The sequence below is a fragment of the Esox lucius genome, chromosome 6, assembly GCF_011004845.1.
Source record: "Esox lucius isolate fEsoLuc1 chromosome 6, fEsoLuc1.pri, whole genome shotgun sequence".
Lineage (NCBI taxonomy): Eukaryota > Metazoa > Chordata > Actinopteri > Esociformes > Esocidae > Esox > Esox lucius.
In genome coordinates this window covers 22,381,837-22,407,442 of record NC_047574.1, presented here as the reverse complement: position 1 = coordinate 22,407,442, position 25,606 = coordinate 22,381,837, and the positions used below count along the sequence as shown (strand labels likewise).

Genomic DNA, 25,606 nt, shown 5'->3' with positions numbered 1-25,606 from the left:
TAGGGGGAGAGTACTTCTGACCCGTAGGCTGGTCCAATGCCATTTAAAGCTTTGTGGACTAGAATGATCATTTTTATGTTCGTTATTGGACAGCAGCATGGAGGTCAGCACGAATGGGGGTGAAGTGGGTATGTTTCTTTGTTTGGAAAGAGCTGCAATTTTTTTATTCATTGATTGCAGTCGGGCCCCCGAAGTACTGCAGTCCCATAATTCTGTAGAAAATGAATGGTTTTTCCTTTCTGGGTCAGAATTGGTGGGATGCCTATCAGCAATGCTTCCATCTTGTTGCTACTGAGTTTCAAAACTAGTGCGATGTACAACTAGTTCTACATCAAATGCTTGTCCTGACTGTGGGACAACGTTGAGATGATGTGTTGGGCCTGGCGTGCATGTAAACCTGTGTGTCGTCTGTGGAGTAGCGGACGTGGTCTGAAGACCTGGCCACGTATCATCATGTAGAGCAGGAAAGGAGTGGTGCCAGCACGGACCCTTGTGGAACACCTCAGCGTCCTTTGATTTTGCCTTGTTGAGGGTGTGGTACATCTTGCGGTTAGTGGGGGTAGGAGGTGAACCTTACCCATACCCTACCATAGAATGGTGGAATCTACTGTGTCCAAAGCAGCTCTAGTGAAATCTGGTGGAATCTACTGTGTCCAAAGCAGCTCTAGAGGAATCTACTGTTTCCAAAGAGATCCAGGAGAAAATGGATCAGCGGGTGAGTTATAGCATTTCACCAAGCCTGTCTTTGTACTGTGCATTGACCCGAAGCCGGACTGTATAGCACTGAAGTGTGAGTGATGTTGCCACCACCACTGGAACAATGAACTTCTGTCCTGCGTCTTCCAGGCCGGTGTCGGACCTGTGGGTCTGATTCTGACCATATAACCTTATTTAGAATGATTGCTGTAATGACTGAGCTGACCTACACTTGGAAAGGGTGGAGTATATGTGAACTAAGGTGAATTAAAATGATGGCTTGAACTCAGCACTGTTTGGTTCCATATAAACTCAGTGAATGGGGCGCTGAATCTTTGTGTAGAGTATGTGGAGATAGGATAGCACCGTAGAATACTTAGATAATCCCATTTTCTTGTACAAGGCCTTCTTCAGCATGCGTATAAGACGATGGCAGGTTCATAACATGACGTGTGGCGTAGAGGCCCCGGTGTGGGTACAGACTGGAGTAATGTGTAATGGGAAGGGATCCGTATTGGATGCCAACACGACATCAACACCACCGTGGTGTTAATGTGGAGAACCTCTCGTGAATCTCTCAGCGAGCCTCAACGGCAGACCCTCACCAGGTCTGCCGAGCCTCAGGAACACTCACCGAGGCCGGTGTTGTTGAAAGGCCCCTGTTACTGCTGAGCGACAGATCATTTGCGCGCAACGCGGTGTGGCGGCCGCTTATCGAAGTGTCTCGCCCCCTGTAGGCCAGGCCATGGAGATCGGCAGCGCCGCCCTCAACATCCTGGTGGAGTGCTGGGACGGCCACCTCACACCTCCTGAGGTGGCCTCGTTGGCAGACAGGGCTTCACGGGCGCGGGACCCAAACATGGTCCGCGCTGCGGCCGAGCTGGCCCTAAGCTGTCTGCCCCACGCACACGCCCTCAACCCTAATGAGATCCAGAGGGCCTTGGTCCAGTGCAAGGAACAGGTACATGTCCGGTACTCTTCAGTTCTGCAGAAGACACATCGGACTACTCATGTAGGCTGGGCATCCTTTCATTCTTTTTTTTATATCCTTTTATCAATTTTGTCCCAAAAAGTTACTTTTATGCTGAAAGTCTTCACCCTTCTCCGTCTTTCTCCTCCTCTCCTCGTCCTCGCGCCTCCACCTCCTTGCTCCTCCCCTCAGGACAACGTGATGCTAGAGAAAGCCTGTATGGCTGTGGAGGAGGCAGCTAAAGGGGGTGGCGTGTACCCTGAGGTTCTGTTCGAGGTGGCCCACCAGTGGTACTGGCTCTACGAGCAGACGGTGGGAGGGGGCTCGGGGACCCAGCGCGAGGGCCCGGGGCGCTGCGGGGCCAACGGCGGCGCGGGGAGGAGGCCCCCGGACGCTGGCCACGGGCTGACAGACAACAGTGGGCCTATGGACCCGTCCGGCGTGGCGGCGGTCACCGCCTCGGTGACGGCAGCGGCCGTGGTGCCCGTCATTTCCGTGGGCTCCACCATCTACCAGTCCCACGCCCTGCCCGGCTCGGCCATAGCCCACCCTCACACCCAGGGCCTGCACCCCTACACCACCATCCAGGCCCATCTGCCCACGGTCTGCACCCCCCAGTACCTGGGCCACCCGCTGCAACACGTCCCCCGGCCCACTGTGTTCCCCGTGTCGGGGGGAGCCTACCCACAGGTAAGAGGACTGTCTGGAGGCGGCGGGGGGCGGGGGGCGTGTCACAGCATGGAGAAAGGTGATTGGTTACATAGAAATCAACTGGTTGAGGATCGTTACTGAGGTTTCCAGTGAAATACTAGGCTGATGGCTCTTTAAGATGCTCATATCGTTAGTCTAGATGCAGATCTTATCCCGGTCCCCAGAACGTCAAAGAGAATAGCAGATGGTACAAACTTCTCCAAACTGTCTGGAAGTCAAAATCTATTTAGCAATGGAAAAACTGTCTCCAGAATCATTAACACAGAGTTCTGCATTCCCTTGATTTCATTTGATTGTGTTTTACCAATTTGAGGTTATTGTGTTGTTATTGATGTTTTCAGTTTGACAGTTTTGGCCCATTATAAATACAAGTTTGAATTGAGTTGGGAGACATGGAAGGGAACAGGAAGATGTACAGTCAACAGCATTAAAAATGGGGGCCAAGTGACCATTTTGCACTGTTAAAAATCATAGTTCGCAAAGGAATCCATAACCAAATAATTATTTTAGGCATGTCAGGAGGTTATAGAGGAAATCTTGGGAGAATCTGTTTTTGTCAGAGTCGTTTTTGTGTTCTAGGAATCATTAAGTCGTTTTTATGTTGTTGTATCGTCCCTCTGTGTGTAGATAAACGATACAACAATGGCCCACGATGGAAATGGAGAATAGCATCTAACTAATTTTAAGTGTGTCTGTGTGCCCTCTCAGGGAATGCACCCGGCCTTTCTCGGTGCCCAGTACCCATTCTCAGTGGCCACAGGCCCCCATCCGCCCATGGCAGCGACTGCCGTCACCTTCCCGGGTGTTCCTGTACCGTCCATGACCCAGATCGCTGTCCACCCGTACCACACCGAGACCGGCCTGCCTCTGAGCACCACTGTAGCAGGTGAGCAGAGACAACTGTGTGTGTGAGAGTGTGAGTCGCATGCTCCGGTATGCATGTGAATGAAAGCTTTTGTACCATTTTGATCTGTAGTCAGTCTGTTTATAGTTGACCAATCATTTGGACCGTATTAGCAGATTTAATTGATGGTTCACATTCAATACCTAAGGTTGTACAAATCTTTTTCTTTTTTTTCTTTTTTTTTACTTGATGGATGTTTATAATTGATTCTCCATGGCACTTTCAGGAGCCGCATCTTTTTCCCCTTTCTATCCAGTAGGTGGCGTCCATTCAGGCTCCACAATCCAGGCCATTCAGGGGTCATCTCTTCCTGGGATGTCTTCCCAGCCAGCCTCATTGGTCAGCACCCCTTTCCCCTCTGAAGATGAGCAGCATAGCCAGCCAATCAGCCAGCAGGGACTTCACTACCTGCACTCCGCCTACAGAGTTGGTGAGTTACATCCATGTACAAACCCGATTCCAAAAAAGTTGGGACACTGTACAAATTGTGAGTAAAAAAGGAATGGAATAATTTACAAATCTCATTATTCACGATAGAATATAGATAACATATCGAATGTTGAAAGTGATGCCAAATATTGGCTCATTTTGGATTTCATGAGAGCTACACATTCCAAAAAAGTTGGGACAGGTAGCAATAAGAGGCTGGAAAAATTACATGTACAGATAAGGAACAGCTGAAGGACCAATTTGCAACTTATTATGTCAATTGGCAACATGATTGGGTATAAAAAGAGCCTCTCAGAGTGGCAGTGTCTCTCAGAAGTCAAGATGGGCAGAGGATCACCAATTCCCCTATGCTGGGGTGAAAAATAGTGGAGCAATATCAGAAAGGAGTTTCTCAGGGAAAATAGAGTTTGAAGTTATCATCATCTACAGTGCATAATATCATCCAAAGATTCAGAGAATCTGGAACAATCTCTGTGCGTAACGGTCAAGGCCAGAAAACCATACTGGATGCCTGTGATCTTCGAGCCCTCAGACGGCACTGCATCACATACAGGAATGATACTGTAATGGAAATCACAACATGGGCTCAGGAATACTTCCAGAAAACATTGTCGGTGAACACAATCCACTGTGCCATTCGCCGTTGCCGGCTAAAACTCTATAGGTCAAAAAAGAGGCCGTATCTAAACAGGATCCAGAAGCGCAGGATCCAGACCACATACTGCATCAATTACTATGTCATGGCTGCATAGAATAAGGATCCGGGTACTGAAATGGCCAGCCTGCAGTCCAGATCTTTCACCCATAGAAAACATTTGGCACATCATAAAGAGGAAGATGCGACAAAGAAGACCTAAGACAGTTGAGCAATTAGAAGTCTGTATTAGACAAGAATGGGACAACATTCCTATTCATAAACTTGAGCAACTTGTCTCCTCAGTCCCCAGACGTTTGCAGTCTGTTATAAAAAGAAGAGGGGATGCCACACAGTGGTAAACATGGCCTTGTCCCAACTTTTTTGAGATGTGTTGATGCCATGATATTTAAAATCTACTTATTTTTCCCTTATAGTGATACATTTTCTCAGTTTAAACATTGGATATGTCATCTATATTATATTGTGAATAAAATATTAGTCTATGAGATTTGTAAATTATTCCATTCCCTTTTTACTCACAATTTGTACAGTGTCCCAACTTTTTTGGAATGGGGTTTGTACATGGCAAGACTCTAGATGTTACGCTAGTGGTGAATGAACTGTGAACATTAGTTTAATCTGTTGATTGTTCTTTTGAAATGATGAATAATGTCAGTAGTTGTAATATTTGAGCCTGTTTTTTTTTTTAATAGGCATGCTGGCCTTGGAGATGCTGGGCAGGAGGGCTCACAACGACCACCCTAATAACTTCTCCCGAAGCCCCCCATACACAGAGGACGTCAAGTGGCTCCTGGGTCTGGCTGCAAGGCTAGGTGAGCAATAAGTTCAGGCAAAGGTCTTTATGGCATGTCCTTTTTCTCATGTCCTTTTGAAGAATGAATAATGGAATAACAATAATGGAAATCCATGTCCTTCCAAAATATTAATGAAAAAACAGAACGCCAACATTTATATAGCTAATGTCCTGTTATACTAAAACCGACTTGGTAATCCATTAGCATTAATGGGTTTGGTGACCTGGGATGCATTTCCTTTTGATTCAGTTCTGCTCTGAATCAACTCCCTATATACTAAACATTTTTGTTCTGCTCAGATGAGGCTTGTGAGTTAGTGAAAGAGGGAAGCAGTCTGATCAGCCTGACATTTTACCTAGGCTACAACACTGAAACATATACAACGAATAGTGAGCCAGACCTCCCCAGGGGATTTGTGAAATTCGATTCCACCCCCAGGACGCCAGACATTTGCTCCTTTCGTGTGGGATGGAACTTTTGTCCCAATATGACCTTACAAATGACATCTTATTGTAATAAACTGTTGTCTGCAGTCCATCCTATTAGCCAATCGGGCTTGACTTGCAGCACACGCAGTGCAGAAATGACAGAATTTAAAATACGCCTTTTGCAAATGTGTCGTCAAATACTAAACGCCAACCAATCCCTCATCCTGTCCAGGTGTTAACTACGTGTACCAGTTCTGTGTTGGTGCGGCCAAGGGAGTGCTCAGCCCCTTCGTCCTTCAGGAGATCATAATGGAGGCTCTGCAGAGACTCAACCCGGCTCACATCCATGCCCACCTCCGCACGCCTGCTTTTCACCAGCTGGTGCAGCGCTGCCAGCAGGCCTATCTACAGGTAACCTCTAAGCCCCTCGAACCCAACTCTGGACCAGTTCCAATGCTTTTTTTGTAACCCGTTTTTCACCTCTAATCACGGACTGATTTAAACCTAGGACAGCTGGGGTGGGTGTTATTAATGATCAGGTATAACAGGAAATCTGCAAGCTCCAGACCTTGTAGGGTATGAGTATATAGCTGCCCCTTGCAGGGCAGGTAGACACTGTGGTAAATGGTAATGGCTTCACCTTGCCTTGCAAAGACATGGAGAATAAATATATATATATATATATTTTTTATTTTTTCTTATCCCGTTTCTACACGTCCCGTTTCTACACTTGTAAACAACTAAGGTTTCCACATCTAACCACATTCACTAGCATTCTACCAGCCACAAGCTGTTAATTCCAGCCTTTACCGTTTCAAAAGGTAAACTATCCGTTTTGCAAACAACACAGGTTTTATACTAGGTATTAAGGTTGGCTGTCTGTACCCTAAGACGAAACAACCACATCTTTTAGAGCAGGATACCGATCGGAGTGTGAGTTTTCCATGTATGGCCCAGGCAGAGAGTGTGTTGTCTTGGACTTGGTGAGGAGGAGAGTGAATGTTTCTCACAGCTAACATAAATAGTTGATAAAGTGAGTGCTATAAACCGTGGAGAAGGGAGACCCAGGAGTGCATCCACTGGATCGCTCACTGACGGAGAAGCAGCTAACAGACTGTGACAGCTGCCAAGATGAAAGGCCTGTTGGCCCCTGAAGATTCTGTGCTCGCTCACATGCACATTGAATTCCCTGTTGCTTTCCTGTGGTTTGAGTCACTAACCAGGTTTCTGCCTAAGCTTTTTATGTGAATAAAGTACATGCCAGATAAATGTTGCTACAGGCTTGAAGGAAACAGTCCATTTGTCCAAGGTGGACTGTTTTTGCCTCTATGAGGTTACTTGTGCGAGACTGGGTCACAGAAACACTTTCCTGCACAAATACTAACATATTAGCCATGCTATGAAGTCCTACAATGTGGAATCGCGTGACAATATGTTGTGTGGTTTCCCCACCACGACTTTGGAAAGCATCCTGTTTTTAGTCGTTAGGGGCGTTCTGTCATAGCACCAAGCTGACCATCACAGTCGGATTAAGCCTCGACTGTGCTGCTTGCTGACAAGTTGCTGTGAAACCCAAGGGGCAATGCAAATGAACGCACATTGCCTGGGTACGGGGAGGCATTGTCAGCACTCAGACCAGATTTCCTGGTCTCATCACATTCTTTTGGCTCCTTCAGGAATCTCGGGCACCTGCGTTGCAAACTGAGAATATCAGGTCAGTGAAGGTGCTCTCACATGTTGACCTGCGTTACTAACTGGGTGGAAGAGCAATGTGTTTCCCAAAATATTCAACTCTTGGACTGCTGGAAAGGGATGCTGCCCATAGATAATACTGGATATAACAAAATTCAGGAAGGAAGGGGGGAAAGTGTTTCTCACGCCATTCGTTTTTTTTCTGGGTTTGTTTTCAACATACCTGTGCACATTACAAGTGTGTTTGCCAGCACTCTTATTGTTGTCCGTGTCAGTGTGACACAGGCCAGTTTTCCACACTATCATCAGGAAGTTAATGAAATAAGGTATCTGGGGGTTGTGCTCAAGTGGAAATCTACCATGACTGACAGTGAGTCATTTCCTCAGTTACTGGAGGGGAATTAATTCCATATGCTGAGTGTCGTTGAGGATATCTTGTGATATGTTCACCAACTGTCTATTTCTGTAATTAGTCCTAGTTTGATCCCGTCCCCAGAAAACAATGTGCTTCAATTAAACGTCAACAATGAGGTCAAACCTTTGTGCTTCAATTAAACGTCAGCAATGAGTGTTGAAGTGATTGCAGTTCCTTCAGTGCAATGTCAAATATTGAAAGTCCATCTAATGGCTCCGTTGTGAGAGAATTCATGCGCCGTCTGTTCCCCATTAATAATTTAGCAACTTAATCTGATTATCATACATAATTTGTCCGGAGAGGTCAGAATGAATCACCTGATTAAGGCTGGGAGTGTAAAGACACACTTCACCCGATATGTCCTGTATTCTCATCACTTCATCAACGCCCTACTGAAAGGCCAACCATGAGCTGGATGGATGTGACTAAATCAACTAATTTCTACTCCACATTTGCTATTATGTCACAATATGACATACATTGTTACACCTAATACATACCTATAGCATTTAAATCGTCGACCGCAAAAGGATATGGATTGACATTTGCAATTGGATGACCGTTTACATAGCCACTCTGATACCAAGGTGAAACAAATACCATACTGATGTCAGAACATTCTTTACACAATAATTTAGGTTATGGGTTGGTTTTGGATATGGATATGGGATGGATATGATACCTTGGTCCCAGTTTGACCCATGACTCTTCTCTGTACTTAACACTGACCTTTTCTCCAGCACCTCCTCCTGGCATCCCTGCTCCCTCCTCACAATCCACTGAAAAAGGTCTGAGGGAGGTCTCAACCAATTGGCTTTGAAATGGAGGGATGGAGGGAGGACAGAAATGTCTAACTGAGAAAAGTTGTACTTAAGCTGTAGAGGAAGGTCCGGTGTCTTGTTTAACTGACGGCCCATTTTCTCCTCTGTGCCCCCCTCTCCCCCTGCAGTACATCCACCACCGGCTGATACACCTGACCCCGGCAGACTACGACGACTTCGTCAACATCATCCGCAGCGCCCGCGGGGCCTTCTGCCTGACCCCTGTGGGCATGATGCAGTTCAACGATGTGCTGCAGAACTTGAAGAGGGGCAAGCAGACCAAGGAGCTGTGGCAGCGCATCTCATTGGAGATGGCCACTTTCTCCCCATGACTGTGAGGGCAGTGGAGTGGGAGAGGAACGACGCTCCCGCCCCACAAACCCGCCCCGGCCTGTCGAGATCCGTTTCGCCCCACTGACCCATGGCGCTGCCTTCGAACGCTCTCCCTGTCCAGCCTCCACGGCTCCCTTCCCCCGTGACGTCTCCCCTTTGCGTGTATATCTTGACATACACGCCCCACACGGCAAGCAGGCAGCACAATCCACCCTGTAAGACTTCCTTTTAGATGTCATAGGTGTGAGATGTGGAGCTTTGAGGTAAGCTAAAAGGAGGTTCGCTCATGTAGTCTTCGGTATCTTTTTGTGACTGAATTGCCCCTCCCATATATCATGGTTCATGTCTGTGTAACTACCTGTAACGTATATACCCCCCCCCCCCCCCCCCCCCCATGTTCATCCTCCCACCTTCCCTTCCAGAAGCAGTCACAAATGATGCATTGTGGTTGCTAGGGGTGTATAAGTTGTCATTTATTTTGTTGATGTTAGTTGGTTCTTTTATTGAAACCACTGAGTAAGTCGGTCATACTGCAACATTCCTCTGTCCTGGAGAGAGTGATCCTCCGCCGGGCAATACGGATCTAAATTTGAGGTATTCTGACATGTTTAAACAAGAAAATAAACAAGGAAAAAGTAAAGAAAAAAAAAAACTGTTGAACTAATTAAACAAAAAGACATTTAATATGAAAATGATAACCTGAGTACGGGTTAGGTTTCTTCAGTGTTTTATCTTTTGTTTTTGATATTTTGTATAGAATGATGTGTATACAGAGAAGAATTTGAGAATGAGCGTGTAATGTGCTTGTTGCGTGGGTTCCTTTTTCCAATTCAGCTGTTGGAGGTTTCTGGGTCTGGGAACACTGGAGTCTGGCTGGACCAAACTCATCTTTGGCCCTTTTGAGTGGGTCAAGAGAGCAAGTGGACACCACCTGCGATATCTCAGTACAGTCATTCAGTCAAATATCAGCATCACATTAAGGATGAGTGGACATGACATTTACACATGCCCTGCACAGATAGAACCGTTAAAGTGCTTTAACATATTCATGTAGGCTTACACGCAGACTGGGTTTCCAGGTTGCAGCCATCATCTGGCAATCTGGAATTCAGGTCCATTGATGTTTCGTAATGGGGAGTTGCCAGATCCCCGTGTTCAAACCCGCACCTCCAACCCTGCTAAGGAACTTACGGGTGAAGAGTGACTTAGTAGAAAATGTACTGTGATATTTTTGTATTTCTCAAAGTGTAGCTTGATTGAAAAAAAAAAAAAAAAAAGTATATAAATTGTGCTGATCGGAAGAGGTTGTAATTTAGAATAAAAGAAAAAAACAAAGCAATACTGAAATGTAGAGTTTACTTAATAAAGGTATTTCAAAACACATTTTCTGTAAGCCCTTTATCTGAGTGGAAAGGGCAAGTTAATACACCATTGGAGTACAATTACTAAGGGAAAATGTGTATTTCAAAACTTACCCATATGGGTTGTGCATCATTATTTGGTTAAATGAAAGATGTTTCAAAATGCATCCTTAGGCCTGGCACAGTGTGACCAGGAGAGGGAGGTGTTTGGTAATTTATGATTGATTCACCAGTTGGATGGCTAGTCATTCTATGACAGATAATCATCCCATTCAGTTCCATGTATTTTGAGAAATAGGAGTACATTTTTTATTACGTTAGTTTAGTATAATCCCCCCCGTCCAAAATGTATTTGTTATAATGGTTCCCAAATGATTATGGTTCGCTGTCATACAACGTGATTTACGGCGGAAGACAAATTTCATGTTATACACTTACACCATTTTATCATGTCGGTCCAATCTGGTTACCAAAGTATGGCAGAATAAAGAAAATGCGTAAAATAGACACGTTTGTCCGTTTTTCAAAATTTAACCCATAGATCACGCGTTGGAAACCATTCAAAGAAACAGAATGAGCACCAGACAGGTAGGCTCAATCTGGATAGACGACTTGTCTCAGGTGTTAATTAGAGCAAATATAATGTTACTATACAGTATCTCCGCTTTAGTATCTTGTTCTCCTGAAATAAGCTGAAAAGTACACCTGAAAGATGCTCTGGGGGTGTTCTCTGTCGGGACAAGGATATTATCAAATCCAGCAGTATTATTGAGTTAGAATAAACATTATAATGCAATGCTCAATTCTGCGAGTTTTCACTGAAATATCGACATAATACAAGGTAGTGATTGCCAGGATTTTCCTCTTGTCTGATCAGAGAAATTATCTCAAATGAACAACATTTGGATGTCCAATGTTCGGAAATCTCCCTCCTCCTGCTTGCTTTGGTTCATTCCGGAGTTTCGGCAGAATGCATCGATTGCTGAATGAAGATGGCGGATTCACGAGCGTTACTGTCAACTACTCTTTTAACTTAACAATTAGCATATTTTCAGGCATTGTGCATTTCGTGTGGATAGCTGTCTTTCAAAAACATTCATTGGTAAGTAAAACATATTTAAATATTTTGTGTAGTCTGTTTAACTTGTCCATTGAATGTGTGCAACACTGATTTAGCCTCGCAAGCTAGCTATTTCACTGCCAGTTACCACTGTGTGGGCTTTTCTCGATGTTTTATCTTGAATTGTAAGTGAACGACGTGGACATGTTCAGTCTGCATTCACATGAGTAACAGGCAGCCAACTAGCTATGAATAAACCTAACTTGTTTAATTCGAGCCGCATGCATTTGTTGGTACTAGTGGGTCTATCAAGATGCTTGGATTATTGGCTTTTTAGCCAGCAAGCTAACTACTGTAGCTAGCTTGTTAGTGGTGAATCATATGTGGCGAGTGCGAACTGCTGGATGCAAAAGTTTTCATAAATAGGAACTACTAGCTAGCTGGTACCTATTAACTACTGATCGTTATTTTGTAATGTTACAATAACAATTGTTTTGGTTTTTGAAGATTGTAGTTGTTTAGCTATGACAGTAACGTTTTTTAAATGTTAAATCCAATTTGGAAATCTGCTTTAAATACTTTTTTACGTTCTCATCCTACTGGAGGTTTATCTGGCGCGAGCTAAACTTACTGTTTTGTTACCTGCTCGCGGGCTAACGACGTGGATGGCTAGCTACAGTAGCTAGTTAACTTGTCCTCAACAAGATAGGTGTACTTTTGGTGAGGACGATTTGCTTAGCTGGCTCTAGATATGGTTTATTTATTTTTTTATTGTGTTTATTAATGCGTACGGATATTCCCCTGACCCGGTGTTTCATGCACTTGCTCAAGGTAATGATGGATTCTTGTTTTCTCACGTCACGTTGCTTGATGTTATTTCGGCCAGTCTCCCAGTTGCAAAACACAGTGAGTGTGGGTTTTAACAGTTGACAATAACTAACTAGAAAGCACTGTTCAACGGCTCCTTGGGTATTGGAGGATATGTATAGGTTTGGATAATATAAGTCATCACGCAATATAGGTAGTTTCAAACGAAATAACTCGTAAAATAATGAATGGCCTATAGCGCTGTTTTGTATTGGGTAGCTATTGGAGCGAGGTTAGTAATAGTAGATGGTGGTGTGATATGTTAACAAAAACATTCCGTTTGAAAGTCCCACCACCTGGATCCTTGTTTTGTATTGTAAGAATGGGTTTGACATTTGCACCGTCAAATTCTTTCAAAACTTGAATATTCGATGTATATTATAATGCATACTTTTTTGGTAAAACATGTATAGTATGCCTGTTTACGACGGCCAAATAAAATAATACAAATAAAATAGGACCAAGAAGCCGAAATATTTTTAGTTTAACTATCCATGAACTGCAGTCGACCATTTCATTTTACCGCGTGCATTTCTTAAGCATTTTCCTGAAGTACTGCTGGTCAACAGTTTAATAGAAAACCTTAAATGGGCTATAACAAACGGGATATTACTGTTCTGCGACTCCTTACCTAGAGGCTGCAGACATACTTCTAATGTTTTCATTAAAAGCATTGTAACTTAAATCATTCTGCAATAAGACTGTAAATGTAAGTATCTTCAATTGCCTTGTTTTTGATTATCTGCTGTTGTTGTAGAGACTGGATATTGGTGTAAGATGTAGAAACATGGCGAAATATCGACAAATCGGCTTGGTTATGAGTAATGCTGGACAGCTTTGCTGCTTGAAACTATAACTAATCAGTACTATCACCTTTTTCGATTCAACTGTAGATCTACCTTCTTAATGTAACCGTAGATCTACCTTCTTAAAGTAACCGTAGATCTACCTTCTTAAAGTAACCGTAGATCTACCTTCTTAAAGTAACCGTAGATCTACCTTCTTAATGTAACCGTAGATCTACCTTCTTAATGTGTGTCTAATTTGCAGGTAATATTTTTGGAAATGGATAATTAGGTGGTCCATGAAATATCGGTATTATATTCTTCCATCTTGTCTTATTCATACCTCATTTCATTGAGACAGAGGAACGTCGTCATTGGCATGGCATTTTGTGGTGGATATCCACCTGTCTCGATCAATGCGAAAGCGTGACCACTTTTAAAACGAAATGTATGCCACAACAAAAAACATCAAATTGCAACTTCCTACATGTCACAAACAATTTACTTTTACAAAAAAAAGCCTTATTTAAAAAGAAATGCTATGGTTCCAATAAGAGAGATTTCTTCTTCGCTTGTTTAGGTATTATTTGACATACTGGCTATTATTATAGTGAGCTTTTCCCCAAACCTGAATTTGTTTTGACAGGATGGTACAAATCTCAGAAAATTCAACCTAATTAACTCAGGAGTTTTTTTTTCTGGCAGGTATTAACCTATGGCATGTGTATTGTACGAAAGATATGTTCTTTCTTTGTTCTATACTGCGCATAACATGCATATGTTCTGTGTCCCAACAGTTTAAACAGTTCAAAGGTATGGATAAGGGTAGAGGTCAAATGGAGTGAAAATTATTGCTGGTTCATAAAACGCATCTTCCGAGTGGCAGAGATTTCTGAATAACCAGATGTGTATGTATGCTTGAGAGGGCCTTTGATACAACAGCAGTAGAATTACAGTAAAAGTGATTCTGTACAGTAAAGAATAGTATAGTAGAGAGCACTACAGTGATTTAGAATGATGTACCGTCTAATAGAATATTTTGCTGTTTACTGTGCTCTTGTGTATTGTGGTTTGTAACTGCTATGAACTTACATTATGGCTCATTCAATATCCTGTCTTTTGCCAAATTGGTAACAAATCGACATGCATTGAACTATGTTATGAAACTGTATCTTAGCATCATCTACTTGTGCAAGTCCCAGGGAACATAGAATTTGTTTGAATTCTGGTAGGTGGGTTGAGTCATAGAAAATCAATCCAGTTCGCTTTGGAAGCTATGCAACTTGGAATTTAACGATCATTCAACATCCACCAAATGTACATTTCCGCTAGCATAATGCAGGACTCCAGACTGTCACCAAATTGTCCCAGTTTGCTACCTTTCTTCTTGGCAGGTTCACAAGTCTATTGATTTGTTCTAGCGGCAATGTGAATCATACCTGTCCTGATATCATACATGTTCTGTTTCGTGTGCAACATGTGTTGTTGCGTGTGAGCCACTCTCGATTACTCATCGCTTCTGTTGGTGATGGAGTAACTGTGACAAACAGAAGTCGGTTGGTTTTACTAGTTCAGTGAGTCAAAATAATTGATGCAGCCCTATATATTTGAAGCTCAATAGGCCTATATATAATTTGTCTAATCGATGCCCCAATGTTTAAACTAATGTGAAGTGTTTACCGCCCTTTACCACTTTGCTTTGTGTTGTATAAAGTTGCCCTCTAATGGACTAAATGCAATTTGAAATAAATGTATGAAAATTTGACGTTTTCAAGAATAATTTAACTGCTGTTATCTTTGACAAACATTAGCTCTTTGGGGGCCAACAATTATGCTTTAATTCGGAACAAAAAATTTAGTTACTGCTATTTCTTTTATCTACTTGCCACAGTAGCTAGTGGATCAAAAAGATACTTTGAGGTAGGGCTGGACAATAAGACAAAAATATATCTTCCTAGCTTTATTTTCTATATGATATGAATGATATGATACAGTTGATGATCAATTCTGTAGATATTAAGTAGGGGTGAGAACAAATTGTCGAAATGTAGACATTTCAACAGGGATGGCATTTATCGACAAGATAATCAAATTTTCTATTTACAAAAAAACAATCTTTAGTACCGATTGACTTACTTGGCGACAGTAATGACAGGTTATTTCTTATAGACTAAACAAATCTGGCTAATGGTCAAATACAGGAACATTTCGTAGCTTATGAAAGCATACCTGTGCATCTCTGAAACATCTGTACTGGCTGAAAGGTTTTTCTCGGCTGCGGGCCTGATAGTCAACATACTATGTAAGCCTACTTGTCTACTCCCGGAGCATGTGGACATGCACATTTTTCTAAACAAGAATTAATGATCATAATAATATGGACATTGCCTAATGATTCTTTACATTTTAAGATCTTGCATCTATGGATGCACTAGCCAGATTGTTTTGATTTTGTTCATTAATTTTATATAATTTATTCCTATCCTATTAAGCTTCCTTCCAATGGTATTTTTTTATTCACAGAAACTGGAACGCATTGTTAGGTTTGTCTGATTTCATGCACACTGCAATGTAACTCTGTTAGTCTTTATATTAGGTGTAGTTTTGTTTGGAAAGTCTGGTTTTAAGGGACTGTATATAAAAAATGGGTGGCTAGATGGTCTAATCTTGTATTTTGTTGTTGGCCAGAAAACATTGACACAAAGACGTTAGCTAATCCAAGGCAATTCATACATATCTCTGCACTAATTCATGGGAGACAATGTGTGTTTTTGGTGATGTTTATAGTTCATTTGCAGCTGTAATTAATGTTGTAATTAATGTAAGCATGTAACAATAATTATAAATAAATCACTTGTTATAAAATACTATTGACTTGACAGGCCTGTGCATTAGGTTATTTGCTGCTGTTATGGCATATCTGAAAATCTCCCAAATAAAAGTATATCTACCCTAATTGTTCATACTGAAATGTTATTAAGGTTGTTAACCACATTTTGAAATAAAACGCTGAATTTATTGCATAACATTATTTACATTCATTTTTGTTTCCATTTAGTACCTCTCTTGTTGGCACGAGTGAGTGGTGTCTACTCTTCGTATATTAATGAATACACGGTTTAATTCACCATGGTTCTTTTGTATTCATGTAATACTGTTCTATCAATTCAGGCTAAAGTCAATGATCTAATGTTATGATATTAGTAATGCATGTTGTTTAACCTAAAATAAAGGGGCTCATTTGTGAATGTAGAGGTGTGGTGTCTATAAGGGATCCAGGAGATTACAGGAGGCTTTCTCAGTACTCCAACCAGGTTAAAACAGAGCATTCTCTACAGAGGAAGTTTCATTATCACAATAGGGAATGTGAATGACAAAATCAAATCACATTACAAATTAAATTACAAACCTCCTTTTTGAAAATTCTATTTTTTAATTTAAACCATTTGAAAAATGAAAAAAAGAAGCTAAACACCAGTGGTAATTTGTAGTAATAATAAACTAATAAATACCAATGAACATAACATGAATCTATATCAACACAGAACCATTGTATTTCACAAACTTTTGTTTTTAAAATGAACTTAGCAACCGTGCAAGGAAAACAGGGTTGATCATCATGGCTAGACAAATGCCGATTAAATTAGACTTCAACTGTATAGAATCTGGTTTCTTTCTAAACAGAGTACATAGTAAAATAAATACATGTATTTCTCACAACTGTAGAATACAATAGTAAATCTAAATTCTATTCAAATATAATAACCTGACTTTTGGCATGTATTACATTGCTCACTCAAACTTGAAGGTTTTTGGCGCAGAATACCAGTCTATTCACCATTACAGGCTTGAGACATGACCGTTGGCAAGTGATAATGTTGCCACTTGTACTGAAAAGCCTCTCTGAGGGGGAACTTGTAGCGGGAATGGATAGATACTTGCTGGCAAGCTTGGCGAGATGTTTTCCACCATGCAAGTGTATCTTCCTCTTTTTCTATGGAAGGTGTTAGCATGTAGTTGTTTAATTCTGCTTCCACCTCATCCTTGTGGGCCAGAGAGGAATCACCCTTTGATGCAGCGCCGCTCTGTTTAAAGAAACTTCCCAAGGACTTCTAGTCTTTCTTTGCCTGGGACGTATCCACAACTTCAGGCTCCACTTCAGTGCTGCTGCTTGACGTCTCCTCCTGGCATTCCATAATTTCTGATGCCACTCTGGCCTTGACTTGGGGCTTGTTGTCTTCACTGATGAAGTCCATCTTGAACCGGGGGTCCAAACAAGAAGCCGCATCTAGCAGCTCCTGATTAGCTTAATCTCTATGTTTCTCGTTGATGTAGTGCAACATCTCAGTTTTCAATATCTTGGTCAAGTCTGTGTTTCCCTCTTGTATTTGCAGCATTGAAGAGGTGAAGAATTGGCTTCACGTATGAGACACTAACATAGTCTTCTCCTGAGAGTGCGTCTGTGACGTCCAGCAGTGGGCCCAGTGACTTACTGACATTTATTCCAGGACATCCATATCTTGCCAGGATAGAATTAGATGCCGTGTCTTCCTGTCCTCAGACAGGACCCGAGTTACAGCCTTCTGCTGCTCTAGTATCCTGCTGATCATCTTCTGTCTGCAACCCCATCTTGTTTGGCATTCTGATATGAGCGATTGTGAAGGTAGATTGAGTTCCTTCTGGGCTCTTTCAAGAGCACTTCTGGCCTTCCAGCTGTGAGAGAATTGAACCACCAGCTTCTTGCAGACGACTGCAACACGGTCAGTGCGTCCATCCTTTTTCACTGCATTTTCTAAGGGAAAGAACAAAGACAAAATAAAGTACTTATACACATTTAATACATTTACTTCAATAAATTGCTCATAAAACTGTTTTGGGAATTAGTTATTTACAGAATTTTTTTCAGCATGCTTTATCTGTTTTAAAGACTTAATTAAACACGTTCATTCTCATGTAACTTATATCTCACAAGTTTAGCACTAACTATTTTACTTAATGATAACCCAAAATCTAGGGGCATTTAATTCCAGGGTTTGTTATTGTAAACAAATGCAACATTTAAACGTAAAAAAGATAGCAGAGATATATAGATATGAAACATTAATGCCATAGGATATCAGTCCTGGCATTCAGAGCTTTGGCGATCAACCTGACAGTCTGTATCCATTATTCTTCCCCAGCCCCATCCTCTACAATTAAAATATATGAAACCCATGAACATTTTTATATTTCAGAACAGGTTGCTAGGTAATATTATGTAACAGTAATAATATAGCAATAGCAACAGTAGTGAAATAGAATGCGTAATTGGGCATAACTTACTGTGGCCAAAGCACTGCAATCTGGTCCACTTGTCCAGGGCGGCAGCCTTCACCATGTTCGCGGCATTGTCTTTTGTTATACAGAGTAGATGACTCTCATCTATGCCCCAATCAGCTAAAGCTTCTCTCATCCCTGTTGCGATGTTCTGACTTGTATGATCCTCTGGGAGAAATGCAGTTTGCAAACAGCGACTTTTCAGGTGGAAGTCCTCATTAATAAAGTGTACGGTCAGTAGGGCTCCGTTGTCTGGCTGGACCACAAGTCTGTTGTTGCGGTAAAATATTCTACTTGTGACAGCTCTGTTTCAACCTGTCTTGCATTTCACGTACAACTCTGGCATGGCAACTTGAGGAAAACAGTTGCGTGATGGCATTACATACCACTTGTCAAGCAAATGGATCATTTTTTAAAAACCGTGTTAATTGGCACCATTGTCTTTTGCGATGTGAAATGTTATTGAATCTGTGAAATATTTTTTTTTCTCTGCTGTTTGGAACCTTTCTTGTATGGTGTAATACTAGCAATGGCATCCGAAATTGATTTTTGCTTTGGAGGGCATTGAGATGCTTTGCACTCGTCATACGAAAATTTGTGGTGCCGCCTTAAATGATCGAACGAATTGGTCATGTTGCCTCTTGTTGTGGCAACAATTGCAAGGCACTCTCGACAAAGTACCTGTTTTTGGACAACATCCTGTCTGTAGCCAAAATATTTCCCTATAATTGACAATGCATTTCTTTTTGCAACCAAATTCTCCATTTGCCTTTTTATTTTTTTGCATGTTCCTCACTCACAATTTCGTCATGCGCAAGCAGAGCCTGCATGTCAACCATGTGCAGCAACGAACTCCGTGTTTATAATTATAATAATAAACTGTGTATCCAATAACCCACAAATCAGAGTAAATTATGTTATATCAGACAGATATAATGCTAGTTTAAAAAGAGAACCTATGTAGACTGATGTATACCTTACTAAATTGCACGTTCTGCGATGTGACTGTTGCGGATGAATACATTGCAGTGTCGATGCTGAAACGATATATCGTGCAGCCCTCTTGTCTGATATTTCATTTTGGATGCAATTAAGAGGAAACATTTGTATTGCCGTTGACTTTATAACCATGTTAAAATGAGCATTGTCCAGGAACTTATGTTCTTACTCCTGATTTAGTAATGAAAGTGACTTGTTCGATAATTTTTTTTATTGGAATCATACTTAAGTTCTTGAACCATTTACCTAACCTGTTGCCTCAAGCAAAAGCTATAATGTGTTCTGGAAGATAAACTACCTGTGCGTTGCTTGATGGATTTATTCCAAACAAAACTACTAACACAAACTGACTTACACATTAAATGTATTGGATTTTTTTGTGGCGAACATTGTTGAAATATTTGGTCTTTATAATTTGTTTTATTGCCTAGCCCTAGGTTAAGGTCCTGCTTGTAATTAAGGCCAGATCATTGATTTAGCGTTCTCCAAATATTAAACTAGCTACTCAGATAATATTAAACTAGCCTATTCCTAATAGGGTACTCTAGAAATGTTGTCTGTTACAAATGGGTGGAGGTGGTAGCTAGATGTTTTGCAAGGGTAGGCCTACTCCAAAATATTTTCATGCACAAGGAACCACATGATCTTTGGTTATTTAATCAAGGTTAGAAGATTGCCTTCATGGGTTAGGATTTGGATAGCATGGGACCAACTGACATTCATTATCATGCTCAGTTTAATTTTACACATTAAATTATCTCACTTCAAAAAAAGCATCTTAAAACACTGAGTGTAATAAGCTGAGTCCTTGTTCCATGGTACGCCTTTAACAACGTATTTCATTCTATTCTGGAGTGGAAAGCCCAATTAAGAGTAGAGCAGACTGACTACTGTCCTCTGAGCATATTACTGGTTTCTCTGTCCATTTTATAAGAGAATAGCCTGGGGTGACTCTCACAAGAAAGGTTTCTGCACGAAGGGTCCTAAACTGGGCCTTTGAAAGTGAAATGGTGCTAACTTTCCCTTTTAATGTGGCAGTGGGCAAACTCTGTGTCCCACAGCACGTGTTAAAAATTGCCTAGGCAAATCTTTTGTATATTTTTTGTCTATTTTGCACATTTTACCCATTCATATAATAATATGGTATGCCTAAATGGTAGCTTTGCTGAAAAGTAAAGTTGGCTAGATGTTTTGACGTCTTGATAGTGATGCTCAAAAAGCTTTTTGGTTTTAAGTTAAATTCACTGTCTAATACATTGTGTATATTCCCCTATTAGTCAATTTCAAGTGTATCTGATGTTCATGCTTCTTGTTAAGGTGCTATGTGTATACTTTGTCTTTGGCAATTGACCCCTAGAGTGAAAGCATAAGCCGCAATAAATTATGTGGAGCTGGTTATTAATTGCCATGTTCAACTATGTAAAGTGCTGATTTTATGATTTGTGGTGATTACGATGGAGTTAAAGTACATGAATAACAATGATATCCTATAGCCTGGAAAGTGGTATTTTAGATTGATTCATGGTTGCATTGACATTTAGGCAGGGTGGCAGATGTATGTGAGTTTAGTGGTTACATTGGGCATCAGTGTAGTCCCTGTCCATTTTTAGCTGCTGAGACGGTTTTTCTCACTGATCTCCAGACACTTAACCAGCGCTGGTACCTTCCCTGGAGAATAGGAGAGTGATGTCGGCATGGGATGAGTTCCTAAATGCTATCACAGCAATGCAGTGCGAGGCAAGGCAAATTATTTGTTTCCTTGATGCTGCTCATCAGGGTTACAGTTTTTGGCTTCATACATAACACAGAATGTCTCTGTCTCCTCGCTTGAAACAACTAGTTACGTAGAACTGGTCCGTTCCCGAGGCTAAATGTAATTTTTGAAAGGGTGAGATATATTAGCAGGGTTCGACAATAATGATGCCCGATGGCCCTCGGCCAGTAAAAAGTCAAGTCGCACTAATAAAACTAGCAAGTCACTGTCCTGATCAGGCCATTGCGAGAAAATAATAACTGCATTATACACTCGACATCCTCCAGCTGTTTTGTCATCTGGCCCACGCAAATAACTACCTTGCAGCTCTTTGTGGGTGCTGTTGGCCAGTCAAGGGTTGAGCAGTGATGTGGCGTGTGGCTGTCTTGTATTGTTTTTCTATAAAACATTTAAAAACGTGCGCGACTCACTCAAGTGAAGAAGGCAGTGAAGTATAACTGCGAGCTCAAATGAAAGCGAACGTTTTTAGCTCAGTGCAAAAAAAATAATTGACCTGTTTAGACTTCGATGGAACTCCGATGCACTGTTGTCTGTCGTATGTTTCAAGCAAGAGAGGACAAATGTGTGTCTTTTTACAAAGGCCCTGACAACTTTCGCAGGCAGTCCCTGACTAGCCATGGCCATATAAAACAGCAACTGGTCTACATGACAGCCAAGCGGGTGACTGGCAAGCCGTCTTCAGGGCCCTTGATCGTGCTGGTCATGAATTTCAATGCAGATGCCCATTGGGTGATTGCATTACTTAAAACAACTGCATACCTAGTAAGACCGCTCGCTTTGTTCCCCAGGGATGAGTTAGTGTTATGTTTTAAAGTTAAATGTTTTGTTGACCTATCTTTTTATTATTAATAATTTTTCAAAATGTTTTATATATCCAGAATGCACGTCATGAATAATTAAACATGTAAAGTAACAAAAGCATTTGGTTATATGTTGTAACGCTGATAAATTACGCATTTTGGATGGAGGGACTCAATGTTTTTGGGGGCAGTAAGTTTCAAACCCAATAGCCCCACAATTTTTTTTTTTTTACGTTGAGCCCTGATTAGGTAAGCGGACCCATTTAGCCCACTTCATCTTTGGATTCAAATCGCAATTAGATTTTTTCGGTATCTTTAATGTCTCTACCCGTTGTTAGTTCACTTTTTATTTAAAATCAGATTTCAATTGTTAGGTGCTATTACTTGCTGCTGCTGCTGCTACTACTTGATTTTAGGATTGATAGGTGCTGCTACTTGAAATGCAAAACATTTTAGATACTATATAGTGGCTTGCAAAAGTATTACACTCCCTTAACCAATAATGTTGTCTCACTAAATTACAGATGGTATGTTAAAATTTGGTTGTTTGATATTTTATTTGAAATCACCGATGCTCAAAATCATTATTGTAAGGTGCCATTTGTTTTATAATGGGAAATATTTTGAGAGTTAATGTGAAATGAGGCTGGTGTTGCCAGGTGTTTTTTCCTGTATTTTGTTCCATCCATTCCTCCAATTTTATCAACAGGGACCTCCACTGCCTGGGGCTCCCACCTTCTAGCTTGTTTGTTGAGGCATGAATGGAATTTGGCACTGTATTGCACTTTTGGCCAAAAAGCTTAATCATGGTCTTATTTGACCACAAAACCATTTCCACATTTCAGCTAGATCACTCTAATCATTTTGCTTTTGCCACCCTACACTATAGGCAAGGTTAATGTAGAGCTTTTGAACTGGTCGACTGGTGCACCATTACCCCACTCCTAGCCACAACCTTATTTGAGTGCAGGATTTTGATGGGGTGATTTAAGAGCAAATAATAACAATACTTTTGATGACACATTGAGTCTTCATTACAATCCCCTTTTGGATTACTATTTAGGAGCAACCAGGAAAGCAGTATTGCAATTGTTGTTTTGGAGGAATCTGTGGAGTGAATGCTGACTGCTGAGTGAAGCAGGGCACAGTGTAAAGGGACTACTGTGTGCTGCCTCCCTGGGTGTTGAGTGACTGTGGGGCCTGGGCAGCTCTAGGTGTGAGGGAATGGACTATAGACTGGAATAGTTGCATAATTCCCATAAAAACCTTCTGACACAGCTGGAAACGAATCCCTTGGTTCTTAACCACCATTTTCATAATCGTCTCAATATCTCAAATGTTTGGCATTTCTTTTCATGTAATCTTTTGTGCTGTGAAAATATAACCGCAAGGTCTTCAGACTAATTCAAAGGACGCATAATCAGGCTGAAGCTGATTAAGTTACTATTAGAGGCAAATGCAGCAATACCTTTTCTCCATTCATTTATTTTTTTGTGTAGAAAATACAGAATATCTTGCCTATTTATATCTATAAATCTCTGTTTGAAATCTGCGTTTCTGAAATGTGTTTAGATTTAATGGGTTTAATCATTTAAGATGTCGAGTGGGTGGAATAAATGTATGAATAAAAATGTCATCTTGAGGTTTGCTTTGCTTTAAGAAATAAAAAGTATAGTTACGATTTACAAATACAAAATGTTTTTTTTAATAGAAATTGTAAAGATTTTGCAGTGTACATGTTCAATACCATGGAATTATCCCTCGGTCTGGGGCTCCATGCAAGATCTCACCTTGTGTGGCATCAATGATCATGAAGAAGGTGAGGGATCAGCCCAGAACTACATGGCAGGACCTGGTCAATGACCTGAAGAGAGCTGGGACCACAGTCTCAAAGAGAACCATTAGTAACACACTACGCCGTCATGGATAAAAATCCTGCCGCGCACGCAAGGTCCCCCTGCTCAAGCCAGCACATGTCCAGGCCCGTCTGAAGTTTGTCAATGACCACCTGGATGATCCAGAGGAGGAATGGGAGAAGGTCATGTGGTCTGATGAGACAAAAATAGAGCTTTTTGGTCTAAACTCAACTCGCCGTGTTTGGAGGAAGGATTAGTACAACACCAAGAACACCGTGAAGCATGGAGGTGGAAACATCATTCTTTGGAGATGCTTTTCTGCAAAGGGGACAGGACGACTGCACCGTATTGAGGGGAGGATGGATGGGGCCATGTATCGTGAGATCTTGGCCAACAACCTCCTTCCCTCAGTAAGAGCATTGAAGATTGGGTCGTGGCTGGGTCTTCCAGCACGACAACCACCCGAAACACACAGCCAGGGCGACTAAGGAGTGGCTCTGTAAGAAGCATCTCAAGGTCCTGGAGTGGCCTAGCCAGTCTCCAGGCCTGAACCCAATAGAAAATCTTTGGAGGGAGCTGAAAGTCCGTATTGCCCAGCGACAGCCCCGAAACCTGAAGGATCTGGAAATGTAGGCTGTGGCAAGTTTCTCACTAAAGCAGGTTTTGATTTAAGGCTTTTGGTTAGCGTTGTTTTGATGTTGAGGGTTAGAAATAGGGTTAGTGGTTTTGTTTAGTGTTAGGCCTAAGGGTTAAGTTTAAATTTAGGCTAGTTTTTGTGGATTTTTATGAAAACACGTTTTGTTCTCAAGTATAGTGAGACAATTATGTTTGTAAAACCATAATTTTCTTGACATCCGGTAAACAAACTCCTATTTCAAACATCGTCGATCCGTAAAACAAGGGTGAGCAGGGTGGAAAAGGCCGGTGAAATCACACAATTAGAAATGATCCCTGACCTTTCCATCTCATTCATAGCCATGATCAATATGTGCTTACCATAAAAGCTTCTGTTATTAATAATAGACACTAGCTGAGACACGGACGCCGGAGGGATCACACAGCAGCTGGGTCAATAGGTTGAAGTAATGTTGCTGCAGTGGTTGAATATCAGTGCTGCGGAGAGGGCTTTAGGCTGCCGTCGGAGCATGTCGGTGGGAGGATTTCTCTACCCTGCCCCTGTAAGGCCTCAATTATCCCCCTCTGATACATACTGGCTGGAATTTTTCTAAGATACCATTAAAACAATTTTCCTGGCAAATGATCTATTGTGGGTGAGTTTCTTTGGGGGGAATGTAGACTGTAGCAATTGCTTTGAGGGCATTGCTTTACGTTCTTGGATTTTGATAGTTCCAAAATTATTGTTGGTCATTTTATTTTTGAATGTGCTTGGCCAATATTCCATAGTCGTCTTTCCCATTGTCTTAATTATTGGATGATTGACTGGGATATTTAAGTTCCTCGTTGAGACGTGTGTCAAAACACTAGTTGCAAGGTGTTTCTTCATGCAGATTTGAGATTTTCCATTTTTTGTTCTAGAATTTACCAGTGTCCATGTACCCCTATCAGTTGTAATGGATGTGTGACTGATTTTTCTTATGTTCGTTCAATAGATTACTATGAATATTGAAAATGTCAACAGAAACCTTGACTGGAAAGCTTTTAGTTGCAGTGGGGTATTCAAGCATTTAAGGATATTTTAAGTTTTAATGACCAAGTTATGTAAAAGCTGCTCATTACTTTAGTCTAACTGATTAACAAATCAGTCCTCGGTTGAATGATGAGATTAGCAGTCTTCATTGACTGCTCATATCCAGTCTGACTGCTGGAATTCCGCAAAACCTTGCAACTAGGTAGGAATGGAGTTGAAGGGCAGGTTGAGAAACTATGTCATGCTGTGTGTTTGACTGCTCTGGATT

General features: G+C 41.4%; 2 protein-coding genes across 10 annotated transcripts in view; both read left to right on the top strand.

The window, feature by feature from the left end:
• Positions 1-10,255, top strand: part of zswim8 (zinc finger, SWIM-type containing 8) — a 41,908-nt gene extending 31,653 nt beyond the window's left edge. For 2 of the 9 annotated variants that reach the window (XM_010892295.5, XM_010892296.5), the window contains exons 17-23: positions 1,434-1,657; positions 1,859-2,356; positions 3,086-3,263; positions 3,538-3,711; positions 5,082-5,201; positions 5,844-6,022; positions 8,668-10,255. In XM_010892295.5, the coding sequence (XP_010890597.2) occupies positions 1,434-1,657; positions 1,859-2,356; positions 3,086-3,263; positions 3,538-3,711; positions 5,082-5,201; positions 5,844-6,022; positions 8,668-8,871 (1,577 nt within the window). In that variant the 3' untranslated portion in view covers positions 8,872-10,255. Of the gene's footprint in view, positions 1-1,433; positions 1,709-1,858; positions 2,357-3,064; positions 3,264-3,507; positions 3,712-5,081; positions 5,202-5,843; positions 6,023-8,667 lie in introns of all 9 variants that reach the window. The other 7 variants (XM_010892293.5, XM_010892294.5, XM_010892288.5 and 4 more) reach the window with 5 other exon arrangements.
• An 899-nt stretch (positions 10,256-11,154) lies between these two features.
• Positions 11,155-25,606, top strand: part of ndst2a (N-deacetylase/N-sulfotransferase (heparan glucosaminyl) 2a) — a 117,729-nt gene continuing 103,277 nt past the window's right edge. Inside the window, exon 1 of the mRNA XM_029120318.2 lies at positions 11,155-11,335. The gene's annotated coding sequence lies outside the window, so the exon portion shown is untranslated. The remainder of the gene's footprint in view (positions 11,336-25,606) is intronic.